General features: G+C 36.1%; 1 protein-coding gene across 1 annotated transcript in view; it reads left to right on the top strand.

Annotated features, from left to right (window-relative positions):
- The window catches only part of TMC1 (transmembrane channel like 1), a 55,019-nt gene extending 49,584 nt beyond the window's left edge, over positions 1–5,435 (top strand). Inside the window, 4 exon segments of the mRNA XM_088054433.1 lie at positions 751–990; positions 3,562–3,687; positions 5,232–5,308; positions 5,407–5,435. Of these exon segments, the coding sequence (XP_087910559.1) occupies positions 751–990; positions 3,562–3,687; positions 5,232–5,308; positions 5,407–5,435 (472 nt within the window).
- The last annotated feature ends 8,801 nt before the right edge of the window (positions 5,436–14,236 follow it).

The raw sequence follows: 14,236 nt of genomic DNA, 5'->3' as shown, positions 1-14,236 counted from the left end.
ATAGAATGTCTGAGGCACTCAGAGGCAGAGCAGCTTAGCTTGATGGCTTTGTCACCTGACCACAAGGGCAAGGATTAAGGAGAAGCAGCTTCCTGATCTCTTGTATTCTGTACCATTTGGCCAGGAAAATGAATTTAGCTGCTCTTCAGTCAGCATGACACAAGAAACAAGGTGTGATAAAAATAAAAACTTGCCAACTATTTGGATGTCATAACAATGTAACCATATATAATAAGGAAAAAACTAAATATGACAGAATCAATAAACAGATTGTTGGCATGAAGCCCTAAATTACCCTGGCAACTGCAGTTAAAATAAATGTCACTGAAGCAAAAATATTCTTCCTAAAACATGTGTTATAATATCACTAAAAAATAATAAATTATGAATGAAATTATTTTGTTTATACCTAGCTGTAGGAATTGGTAGTAACTACTTTTATGGCTGTCATATTCCACACAACACAAGCAAGATGCTACCTGGAAAAATTAAAAGTGAATTACTTTTCACCAAGTTATCATTTAATATGCAGAGAAAGAGGAATTTGAAACATAAAGTTCATACAGATAGTTCTCTTCATACACCTTCGATGTTTTTCAAAAAAGAGTTAAAAAACCCCATAAAGTTTGCTACATGGATTTCTGAGTGCACAGTGTGCAAAATACATTGATGGAAGGAATGTGTGGCATTTCTGGAAAGACAGAAGTCCTATAATATAATGTTTATTTTTTTTATTTGCTTCACTTCTAGGATGGGATCGTTTTATGCTCCATGTCTCCCAGCAATCAACGTGTTTCGTCTCCACACGTCGATGTACCTGCAGTGCTGGGCAGTGATGTGCTGCAATGTCCCCCAAGAACGGGTCTTCAAGGCTTCCAGATCCAATAACTTCTACATGGCCATGCTGCTTTTCATCCTCTTTCTCTCCACACTGCCTGCTGTGTACACCATTGTTTCCATCCCACCATCTTTTGACTGTGGTCCTTTCAGGTTCTCTGCATTTTACCTCCATCTTTTGCAATTGTTGTAATGATCTGCTTCTGCACATCACAGTGAATTATGCAGTAATGAAAAAGTGCCTCTATAATTAGCACCTGATATGTTGAGTGTCTAATTGTGATGTATTTCTCATTGTGGATAATTCCCAAAGCTGGAATCCTGGACAAGTGGTTGACTCTTTAGAAAGTTTTATCTGAGATGTAGAATAGAAAATATTTTCTTTTTGTCAAATTCAATAGAAAAAAAAATTATCATTACAGCTGCACTAAAGAAAAATGATTCTTAAGGAGTAGAGCAGTGACCTGTTGTGCTTTTAAGAGATTGCTTTTAGGAAATGTCTATATGGCCTGTAGGAAGGGCAGATCAGAATGTGTGAGGGTGTGATAAATATAGTGTGGTTCAGTCTTTGAATGCCATGACTCTCTCCAGTTCACAGAATTTCATGTCTCTGTACTACCACTGTGAATCTGAATTTGTGTCTGAAGTCTTCAAGGCCTCCATAGTCATTGATCTTTTCTAAACACCTAGGCCTGCCCTGCAAACATGTCTTGCACTAAAGGTAGTTTAGACTTTGTCACACTTTCTCTTTTTGAGTGCAGTACCTGGAAAGTCTAGGATCATTTTCATCATCTTTACCCGCCAGGTAACATGAGATACAAATATATGACTTTTATCACATAAAAACAGATGAGAAATTAAAAATTTTAAAAGTCCCTAGCCCTTGTTATCGAACAAAAATATTAGCCATGCAAGAGTAGGGGAATGGTAGAAGAGACATTCTGTTTGCATTGAAGGGTTTAAATAATACATTACTCTTGTGAGTAAAACTACATCTGTATCATCCCCAGTGCAGTTTCTAAAGGACCAAAAGTATCACCACATTAAATTTGGCTAAAGGCAAAATGACAGAGATTGTCATCACAATAGTCATAGGTAGAATGAGTAGGAAGTCATAGGTAGAATAAAAGGAAGACTCACATGACATGACAAAAATTCTGATGAGACAGAAAATTGCTTGAATTTACAGAAGATTTTGCATCAAAACAGGAGATATATATTAAGATTTTTTTTTTTTTTGAATCCTAGCAAAAACATATTGAGGGAAATACTTGAGGTCAGATCTGAGTAGCAGCATTTATTAAATTGGATATTAACTAAATGGTGAGATTACTCTTCAAAATGAGATAGATGATGCTTGCTACTTTTTCTCTGTCATGTGCAGAGATATGTTGTTCATCAAAAAGTGAAACCTTCATTGTAACTTCCAACGGGGAGCACTTCAGACTGATGAAAGTTCATTCAGCCTCAGTATAGGTAACATTTGAATATGAATGCTACATTTGAGCAGCCAGTGAATAAATACTGGTAGAGTATGCCTCTACGTTTGAAAAACACAACATTTTCCTCTTGGTAACTCAGTGTCCCATCCTTTTTGAAATTCATGAATCTTTTGGGGTTTCATTTTTTTGTTTGGTTTTTTTTTTCCCCCTTTATTCTTATGTTTGTTTAATTTTAGTTCATTCATTAAAGCAACATACACAATTCACCAGAGACCTGAGAGGAGTAGGGAAGACGGGACAGAATTATCAATATTGCAGTATCCAATATGCACTTTGTGCACACTGGAGAGCATGAGGTGAGGAAGGCAGAAGTTGGAATTTTTCATCTATTGTGAGTGGGTAGGACAACTAGAGAGAAAGAATAAGTCTGATGAATTCTGCCTCCAAAATCGTTGTATTACTTGAAAGGGTGTAAACATTGACAATGAGTTAAGAAAAAGACCCATTTGTAAGAAATTCTTTACCACAACTGAAAAGCAGTGACAGGAAACATCAATGATTGGACAGTCAGGTGGCAATTTGGTGACAATTCCTACAACTAATTAAAACTACTAATTAGAATTGATACACAGAGACCCATTTTTCTGGTCTTGTCCAGGTTAAAAATTGCAAACTTCTGGGCCATGAGGCACAGAAGGCAAAATAAACAGAAAGGGATTTTTAGAACATCTATTGATACACTTCTGAAGGAAAATAGTCTAGGAAGAAAATAACTTTCTATGTAAGTTGGAGCAATTACATATGGAGGTGACTAGATTGCTGCAACAACAAAATATCCTGAAACACAGCCAGTGACTTGTGTAGCATTGGTACACACCAAAGAGGAGAATTGGGCTTAACAAAAAGCAATTGCAAGTGGACCATTTTTTCTTGTCAAACATAAAAAAACAGGATTGAATTTTCCTGCCATGTCTTCATAGATCACAAATAACGCTTCGTTTGTTGGTTGATGATATGGAGTTCACAACTCATACACTGATTCACTGAGGAGTAATTTAGGCGGTAACCTGGCAAATTCTATTAGCATACAATGCGAATTTTGGTGTTTGTTTCCCCCCTTGGAATACATAAATACTACTTTAGACAATATCCCCTTCAGTGTACAGTTTTAATAATGTTAACATACCATATATTATCCTTTTTCCAGGTTTGATATGATGTGATTAGCTTATATATTCATAATATTTGTATGTGATATATTGTCAACTTTTCTGTTTAATAGTGGGAAGACTAGAATGTTTGAAGTCATATCAGAAACTCTGGAGCACGACTTTCCTTCCTGGTTTGGGAAGGTATTTGGTTATGCCTCTAATCCTGGACTTATCCTACCCTTTATATTGCTGATGGTGTACGTATAGAATATTAACTCAATGTTTGCTGTATCTAAGATCTGCTAAGTTTCTTTCACTCTGAATCATCACTTAATATCAGAGAAAGGTAGTGCTGGTTGTCCAGTGATGAGTGACTTGAACAATTAATGAGTCTTTTCTTTGAGCATACTTAATGTGCGTGTGCAGAAAGGTTGATATCTTTTTGTTCAATGGCTTTCTTTTTGGTTTAGTTATACTTTTAAAAAATGTTCCTGCCATGAAAGATAGAAAACTATTAGGATACAAAAGGCCCATAGGGAATCTGTAATGCTATGACATTGATCAGCTTGTGCAGTATGCAGAACAACACATCATAAATCCTTAGCATGTTCGATAGAAACATGAACACCATGGAGCAGAGTTAATCTCAGTAACTTTCAGTGAATCAGATACTCAGTGCCTTTAATTGATAAAGACTGTACTTTATATTATTGGGACAGGAGTGTGAGACATGGTTTTGGAGACTTTGTGAAACAAGGCTAGTAGAGGTTTTTGTGAGTGGCTCAGTAACTGGTAAAGAAAAATGACCCTGGAATATTTGCTTTTAGAGATTGTATTGAGTCCTATTTTATCAATGAATATTTACCTGCTTGATTAGGTTATTATACTGGGTTATTTAGCATACTGCTGAACTAAAAGTTAACTCTAAAGAGAGGTAAGCTGGGATTTGACTTTGCATTGCAGAACTGCAAGTAAATAGGGAAGATTATAGACCACAATAGAAATTATGAAAGGATTTTATATGAGCAATATGAAATATTGAGATGAAATTTTGCCGAGGCTGACTTAATGCCATAATCTATTTTAACCCTTAGTTATAAAGGGCAGAAGGACACTAGGAATAAATAGAAGAAAAAAAAAAAGGAGGAAAAATACAAGGCAAAATCAAGCAAAGCAGAGGAAACAGTACATGCTGATTAAGTATTTGCTGCTTATGTCAACTAAAGACTTCATAGCAGATTTTTTCTTATTAAATCAGGATAGTGAAAATTACTAATTTTATAAAGTTGTCACAATAGTATTCTATACACTAAAAAAAGGAAATTTTCTTATGTTTTTTCTTAATAGAAGAAGGAAGTAATAATTTTTTAAAAAAGGAATATTATTTTGGTTGTTTTCTTGACAGTATTTCAGCTTGCTTATTATATTTGTTTGAAACCTTTCATTAATATGATTTATTAATTTTTAAGGTATGTCATGCAACTTTTATTCTATAGAAGTCACTTAACAGTTAAGCACTACTTAATGAAACATCTTTCTTAAATATTATAAGACTGAATGTATAATATTAGTAGAGAAAACAATTTCTTTCATTTTTCTCCCCCGACATAAAAGTGCCTTCTTCATAACATAAGGAAGCACTTTGTTCATTGTCAAAAATATTAGTACTGACTAAGCACATTAAATGAGAAAAAGATACATGCCTTATATTATCACAACTGTAATAGTTGCTAAAGGAATGTTCTGATTATTTATATTTAAATAATTGTCTAACAAGAAACTATTGTTTTTTTAAATTTAGCCTGAGCATTTACTATCTCAACGCAACATCCAAATCCTACAAGGAAGCAAACTTGGAACTTAAAAAGAAGTTACAAAGTGTAAGAATAGAGAATAATTGATTTTTTTGCATTTTACTAAATATTACAGTGACTGTTTGGATCACTGAAAGATGTCTTCTCTTTCCCTATAATTAGCAAGCAGAAGAAAATAAAAGAAGAAATAAACAAAAGGCACAAAAATCAAATGAACAAGAGGAAAACCCATTTGAGACAGAACCACCACCAGCAAAGCCTAAAGGAGACAAGCAAGATGAATCCACTCCAAACAAAGGTAAGAATTGGTTTGAATGTCTCATGATGAGAAATTCATGTATGTGTGATCCTAGTCTTCCTCACTGCCTTGGCTTGTTCCACTGCTATAATGTCCTGAAACATCTTCACAATACTGAATCACAACTACTGAGTTCACATTTCTTTCTTCTGCTTGTTTGAGAAATATTGCAACATTATTCCACAGCTGGCAGCACCAAAGCAAAAAAGCTGAACTATAATGAACTGAAAGTCACAGTCCTGCTGAAAAAATGCAATTAAAACCTGATCTGAGTGTTAATAATCCCTCTTATCTATCACTCAGCAGTCAAAGTCTAAATCTTTTACCCTTCTGTTGCTTTTTATTGACCCAGAACTAAGCAGGAAAGGATTTGTCACCTGTGCTGGGTTCACCTAGGGAAGGCGTAGTGGGAACACAGTAAGCAACTCTTATCAGAAAGCCCGGCTGGGGGAGGTGGATGTCAGTCTGTCCTAAGGGATTTTGCTGGCTATTTACTTTCCCTCATCATGCACGCATGCCCTACAGCCACTAAAAGCCCAGGAGGGAAACCCAGGTGACAGATGATTGTCTTTGCTAGAGCCATGAAATTGCTGCCTTCATCATCATTGATAGATGATATCTAAGTGCAACTTGAGAAATTTCCCATCTGCCCTTATGGGAGCCTTGCAGGAAAAAATGGATGGAAAATACAGCACAAAGGTCATGAAGATGCATTACCCCAGGTCTGAGCAGGGGAGGCCCAGACTTTCTACTCTGAACTCTAGGATAGTCAGGCAACTGCTGGATTTCCCTGTCAGGGAACTTTGGAATTTCATGATCATTTGTTAATTCTGTCCTCCAAACACATTTCAGACAACAAGAAAGGACAGGATGGCAATGGATCAAAGAAAGACCAGCCACAAGAAGCCAGCTCCTCTCAGACGCTCCAGCATCCTGGCCCTGTCCTGAATGGCCACTATCCTCCACAGAGCCGAGGAGGAAACTTTCCTCCACCATCCATAGCTGTCACAAGGCCACCAGGGCCCAGGAGGCCTGGGATGCCAGGATATCCACCTGGAAATCCATGCCTCCCAGGGATGCATCCAGGAATGCCCAGGGGCCCTCCCATGTACAGATAAGTGACACTGAAGGACGTTGTCCTAAACCCAAACACACTCCTGTAAGAGCAGAACCTCCCAATGTTTGCTGTAAATCTTCACTTGCATGGAAGTAACCCATGTTACTTTTGACTGACATGTTACCCATGTCAGTTTTCTGCAGCGTGGGAGCTTCAGAAAGAAACATGGCATACGTCTTCTCGTGTTTGTAGGCTTTGTGAAAATGTGTTGTCTGTATCAATAAATTGCTAAAATTGCATATTTTTATTGGGGATACTTATTAGAAGAGTGGAAAACAATTTGTACTCAGTTGACTTTCCTTAAAAGCTTGAAATTTTGTCCCTGATACCTTTTCCTTAGAATAATATTTCACTGAAAACACAGCTGTGTATAAAGTTTATGAGAATCAGTAAAACTCTGCATATGTCTTGTCCTCTGCAGGTCAGATGTGCTTAGCCAAAGATTTCAGATTGTACATGAGACAGCTAGGACCAAAATTAGGGAAAGCTGCACCATTCCATCTAAAGTCTCTGTAAAAGTGTTAAAAAGTAAAAAGAGAAGCAGTAGTTTACCTGTAACAATGAAGAAAATTTAACTCCTATTGCACTACCACTTTCAGCTAGTAATAGTTTTATCACATTCTTAAAGGCTAGAAAGAAATTTAAAACATCAGAATGATAAAGAAATATCTCCTGTGCAGGAAAACATTATTTGGGGAATAGAGGTAAGACAATTATTGATTAATTTCTCCTGAATGCCCTAGCGGTATAGAGACACTTAACATTGGGTAAGAATATGTACTGCACAATCTTCTCTGTGAGTTTAAGACTGGATACTTGTATTAATCTCTGTGTAGTCCAAGGTGTAACAGTTTGTTTTTTTGACAGGTCTTGTGGAAACACAGGATAGATATAAACGCAGGGGCAAGTTAATGTTACCTAATCTAATAAAACAGGTTGTTTTTTTTGTTCTGATCTTATTTCCTTTTTCATAATATTGGTCTTAATAATTATTTTAAGGCTCACAAGCTTAATATCAACAAAATTACACAACTTACTCTCTTCCAAAAAAATAAATGTAATTCCATTGAGGACCTTCTGTATAACAGAGATTAATTTTGTATACTAGAAAATCATAACCATATCCTAGTAAAAAACTTATCTGTGACATCACAAAACAACCTAATTAAATTTTGGATCTTATTAAAAAGCTCACAAACCCCCCCAGCATAGTCTATGTATCCCCATAAACCACAGTGCTCCAGATACAACTTTCAGCTCAAGCAGTCTTTAAATCAATTGCTAGAGCTGGAAGGATTAACCAAAGGAAAATTCATTTTATACTTGACTTGACTGTTGTATTGTTTCCAGGAGCATCCACGAGACTTATCTCCAAATGGGGTGCTGTGAGTCTTATATTTTAAGTTAGAAAACGTACAGATAAGTGCAGCATAAGTTGTTTCATCTTTCTCCCTCATCTATGAACTTCAGACTCATAGAAAAAGTATGGCAATTACAACTGTTTATTAATTAGTAAATTTTCAACAGGATTAATTTTTAAGCTGCATGTGTCTCTAGCTCAGAAAAAAAAGATTGTCAGTTGTCTTACTGAAGCTAAGCATGGGACCCAGTATGGTAATGTTTTCATACTTTCAACAAAAAAAGTTTTCCTGAATGCTGGGCTTGTAGGAAAATATTGGTTTACACAGAGATTTTAGTTCATATTTTGTTAGCATTTCATAATAAGAAAATTCTGGATATTCCTCAGAAAATAGACGATTTTTTATAGGAAAGGTGAAGAAACTGAGTTTAAAAATATTTTATATCTTGGTGATTTTTTCAAGAAGTGTTGGAGTAAGTTGGAGTTGTAAAGTACTTTTGATGCAGTTTAGTTCCCTAAAATGTAGAGCAATGTTTATATCACATATACAGACCTTAATAAGGAGTCCTTGTTCTGTCAGGAGTGAAAATTGTCTGTTAATGTTAAAGGATTTCTCATTGTTAATGTGTTCAGTGGGATCTATTCAGTGGGATTGCTTTACATTGTGAACGGAAGAGAGACACAGCAAAGAATCCACCAGCTGAAATCGTCCTGGGGAGCTTTCTGTTAGGTCTGTACACTGTTCTGATTCTCAGCAATCAGTGTGTTCTCATAAAATACAGGTATATGCAGAGATAAGCATGTAATAGCCAATATGAATAACAGTAGCAAATCTAGATGTCGTTCATCAGGATGATGTGAATGAAAATGAGATATTTATTTTTATTCTTTGGTACTTACAAGTAGAGGTATTTCATCTCTCTGTTTTGTGACTCTTTGATTTCAGTACAGCATGGAAATATTGCTAATGCTAGGATGCAAAAACACTACCGGTGTCATATTTGGATGTAAACATCCTCTGTGAAGTATTTGCTTGTACTTACATTATTAGAAGGTTTTAGATTAGTGTAAAAAGCTGAAATATATTTGGAATTAATAATTCAAGGAAGAAATAAATATAATCTCCATAGGTGTTTGGGGAACAGCTGAATGTAATGATCTGCACTAAAAAGGTTGGACTATTTTATTCTGTTTAGTATGAAAATTTAAAGAAGGTAGTATATGACATCAGAATATTTTGTTTTCTTTTGAGATATAATATCTCATTTGCAGTGCATACTCATAGAAAGTTATGAATCACATCTGTTGGAGACTTAGAAAAATAATAAAAATAGCATTACACACTTTGAGGCTTGTTTTGGTCATTGAATTTTTTGTGCATTTTTACATAATAGTCTCTGCTCTTAATGTTACAGGTATGTAAATTTTCAAAAATATTGGTGATTTAGTTTGGAAATTGCAAAACGAAAGAGAATTTCCAATAACTGTGGTTGATTTTCCACTTTGATCTATTCTTATATGTGTACATTGGTATTATACACAACTAATGATATGTACAGTAAATAATGTTCATCACTTACCATTTGACTCCTTTCTCTGTGCCCTTGCCAACTCTTCACAGTTGTGGAGAGTTTTTAATATTTCACATTCTTAATCCATTGTGAAAAACTTAATAAAAAAAATAGATCAAGAACATTTTTTTCATCTCTTTCTTGGAAATAGATAAGAAAAAAATCCATTATGTAATTTGATGCCAATAATAGCTATAACCAGTTGTCTCAAAATATTGCATCTGTTATAACAGTTGTATTGGAAATATTTAATTTCCATAATTCTTGGAGCCAATAGTTTCCAATCAATAGCAATTTTAGCCATCAAAACTCCATTTTAAAATATTGAACTTTCTGACTACAAAACATTACACAGTTATCTCAAGTGACCTATCTGCAAGCTAAAATTTATTTTATTAAATGAGCTATCCAAAAGAGAGAGAAGTGGCTAGCAGAAGACTGGGACAATTAGGTTGCATCACTGATAAGGAATGAGTCTTGGGTTTTTACACATAAATAAATAAAAATAATTTTTTAAGACCTGGAAAAATTAGTAGAAAAAAAGATAAAAAGGTGATATGCAATAATAATTACAGGAAACAAAATCTTCTAAAATAATTTGATAAGTTCCCAAAATATGAAGGCCAGTTTTTGAGCGAAATACCAATAACCTCTGGAAAGATGATATCAATCTAAACCATAACTTATATAAAGAAACTATCTGATCCTGGTGTGAAAATAGGTAGCAAAATTTCATTGTAATTAACATGGGATTAAATAGAGGCAAGTAAATGTGATATTCCAAAACCTTTTTTTATTATATCACCTAAGAAGTGCTCTGTAGATAGAGCCATGGGTTCAGATATTTGGGACTAAAGATAGTTTTAGAAAGTCTGCAAGGCACACTCCCTTGTATAAAGGATTTAAAACACTGAGGGTATTTTTCCCAAAAGCTGGTAAGCCTGGTAAGCTGGTTGTTGTGATCTGACCAATGAGAGATGCCTTTCTCAATTAAAGCGCAAATGAGACCATATGTTGAAATATCACAGGATCTCAGAATCACAGAATAAGCTGAGAATATGGACTTTATTGAGCACTAAATGCAAGGTACAGACATAAAAATTTATAGAAGAGAGGTGGTCGGGGTGGAAATGGGGGGAGAGAGAGAAAGACAGAGAGATCAAGCTGAAGATAGTCACCACCCATAGTTCCAGGGGCATCCCACCAGCTCTTCTTCACCCTGGGCATCTCAGTGGTGGGGATCTAAGAACTGTTCTTCAGGGGAACCTTTATACATTCCAGGTTTTGGGTACCTGTGGGGTAGTAGCAGATGCTGCTCTTGTAACTTGGTGTGGTATGTGTATGAGCAGTTGCTTTCTTTCCCACAATTTGCCGCACTGGGAATTTTTGTCCAGATATGTTAGCCATAATGTGATAATTAGATCTCACCTCCCCAGGCCTGGAATTAGTATCTTCCTGTCATAATTTTTTATCTCAAGTTCCTGCTGTGGTGGTCTATCTTATGGCACACTCCTTCTGTGGATTTGACAGTGTTTTGAGACATGCAAAACATGTTTTTAAAGTCCTTAATGCACTGAAAGACTCTAAAATCTCTTATACCCTTTTAAAGGCATGTTCTTTTTGCCAGTGCATTGCACCATTCTGGCACCTTCTGATGTCTCTGATGACCACACACAATGATGCTGAAGCTGTGATAAATCAGCAACTAGAATAAAAGTAGAGAAATGTTTGTTTCTTGTGTTTTTTTAACAAGCAGTTTCTTACTGTCAATATATCAGCCTCAATCCTGCCACATAAAGCAGACTGACAGTTCTGTCAGTGCCACTGCTGCTCTTGTGTGCTTCAAGCAGATGGGCATTCTCTGTAAACTGTGCTCTCTAACACTATCTGCCAAAATCTGGCACTTGGTGTTTCCTATCCTCAAATGAACTTTGCTTCACAGTGGAAAGCCAATATCCTGTTGTTTCCAGAAACAGAGGGAAGTGGCACCACATGCATTGGAAGTGAGATCCACTGGGGCACGATGACAATTTACTATAAATAACAGCTTCCAGAGAATTTTAGTGCCTGTATAATATGATGCTGCTCTCATCACCAGACAAGACCAGGAATATCTATCTATCTATCTATCTATCTATCTATCTATCTATCTATCTATCTATCTATCTATCTATCTATCTATCTATCTATCTATCTATCTATCTATCATCTATAATCTATCTGTCTGTCTGTCTATCTATCATCTATCTATCTATCTATCTATCTATCTATCTATCTATCTATCTATCTATCTATCTATCTATCTATCTATCTATCTATCTATCTACCTATCTATCTAATCTATCTATCTATCTATCTATCTATCAACAGCTGATGTCCTAGTTCCCAAGGCATGTTCTGTGTAAAAATCTGCTCTCCTCTTCTTCGTCAGTATTGCCTCCTAAAACAAAAAAATGAAAAAACTGTGATTATGGCACATTGTCCAGGCAATTGTCCTGTTGCCTGGAATCACAAGATAAACTTTCCAAACAGTGTTAAAAGAGTAATATAATGAACAGTTCTTTAATGAAAGCTTTCAGGTGCACAAATGCAGCTGTTTGTGCATGCATGGTATTGGATTTCCTTGAGCTTTTAATGAGTTTAATTAATTAGTATATCTAGCAGGTACATCCAATAGAAGACAGATTGTCCTGGTAACCCACCCTTGGACCTGCCCTATTGGAGAGACTCCAAGGGGTTCCACACCCCATATTTTGTCATGTCTTCTAAGTGCTGCTGCAAGACTGGTCTTCCTTATTAGAAATTCTTTTCTTTAAAATAAGAGTAAACAGAATTTCAGGAAGGTGGCATAAATGTGTGAGAAAGAATAACCTACTATTCTAAGGTGGAAGAAAGAGCTAAGACCTATACAGCTATATATAAAAAGTGTCTTCAAAACTATAGATACATAAAAAATAGATAAAAAGCAAAAAATCTTTAGACATCTTCCCATCTATCCCAGCCATTCCCTCCACATCAGCATGCTGAAGACACTGGGAATCCTGGTCAACAGCCTGTGTACCCTAATCTTCTAAATAATGCCTGACATCAAGGAGGACTTAAATCTCTGGGCCTTCTCCTGCAGATTCCTTCAGCAGAGATACAAACCTGTCACTGTCAGTATAGAGCTGCCTCTAGCCTTGGCTTGGCCTCTGGTTTGTTTTCCCTTTGAATCAGGCTTTTAGTAACATTTCCATGGAAGCAAGATCATTGAAGAGCAGACACTGATAAGAGGGAAGTGACTTTCTTTCCCTTTTCTGTGCAGCATTGTGGTGGTGGCTGTAGTTTCATTTCCCTGGCAACAAGCTGGTCCAGATATGTCTCATGTCCCAGTCTGACATTGCAGAAGCAGGATCTGTTTTTTTCCTGAGCTGCCACCCTCTCTACTTGTATGAGAGGCTTGTCGTCCTTTTCCAGACCTGCTGCTGCTGCTCCTTTATGCCCCATATCTGGGACAGAAAAGGCACAGCATATCTGCCTGTCTTCTCAGTTAATGAAACATATCCATGCTCTTTCTGTGAAACCGGCAATCCTGTGTGTTAGGAATGCATATTACACTAGAGACTCTGTGCTGGGATGGTCATGCCATGGCTGAGGCAGGAGGAGAGGCTCTGTGTTTAACCAGTGCTGTTGAAAGCACAGACCAGCCAGGCAGTCTTTTTCTGGCTATAGGATTTCTTCTTTTACACATGGGCTCCATAATTTACTTCCTGTTCTGATGTACAGATGAGAGAAGTCTCAGCACTCTTCCTTTTGCTCTTAATTAAGTCAGAAGCTAAAATTTTATTTGCTTACTTAACGTATGGGTCTATCTCATTGTCCTAAAATCAGTTACATATGCAATTTTGCAGAATACCACTAGGATGTCAAAAGTTATACATATGGTTATTTAGTGATTGTTAGATGTTAGATGATTAGATGATTAGATATTTAGCCTAAGTGAACCCAGGTTGGCTATGTTTACTTTTAAAGATTATAAGGTATCCTGACAAGATTCTAACATTTTCTAAAAGACACTCATTAACTCTTTGGATCCCACCTTTACCTTGTCTCTTTATTTGAAGGTGCCTCTCACCCCAATTAAATTTGGTTGGCAAATGCATTCTGTATTTTTATATTCCAGAGTGTTTGAACTAGGAAATAGCTTGTCTCAGTAGTTCACCAGTTTTAACTGAAGAAGGACAAATTTGTCACATTTTTCCTGTTAGTGTATGAACTTGACAAAGTTATCCCTCAGTTCTTCCTTGTCTTTCTCTCTCTCCTGAAGTCTTGCTCTTTACCTTTCTTACTTGCTAACTGTGGACATCACTTTTAGTTTAATTTCTACCCTATTCACTCTATCACTTAAAAATAGAGGTAAAAAGATCATAGTATTGTATTTACATTCATTGACTACAGAAGGATGCCTGGTGTTCTCACTTCATTAACAGCTGAATTTAATTTGAATTTAACTTATTATAAAAAACCAAACATATTACCTTCATCTGCCTAGCCACTTCTTTAATTCCAGCATTTAACACTATAAAATTTTCTGACTACATCATGTCCTGAACTACATGTGAACATTTTGAGGCAGCTTAGGCTTTTTATCTGTTTGTGAGGCTCCC

Source organism: Pseudopodoces humilis, chromosome 4 (genome assembly GCF_049639895.1).
Source record: "Pseudopodoces humilis isolate 2021_Gansu_Grassland_sample_001 chromosome 4, ASM4963989v1, whole genome shotgun sequence".
NCBI classification, from domain to species: Eukaryota; Metazoa; Chordata; class Aves; order Passeriformes; family Paridae; genus Pseudopodoces; species Pseudopodoces humilis.
Note: the sequence above shows the minus strand (reverse complement) of the source record. Positions and strands in the feature narration are given on the sequence as shown.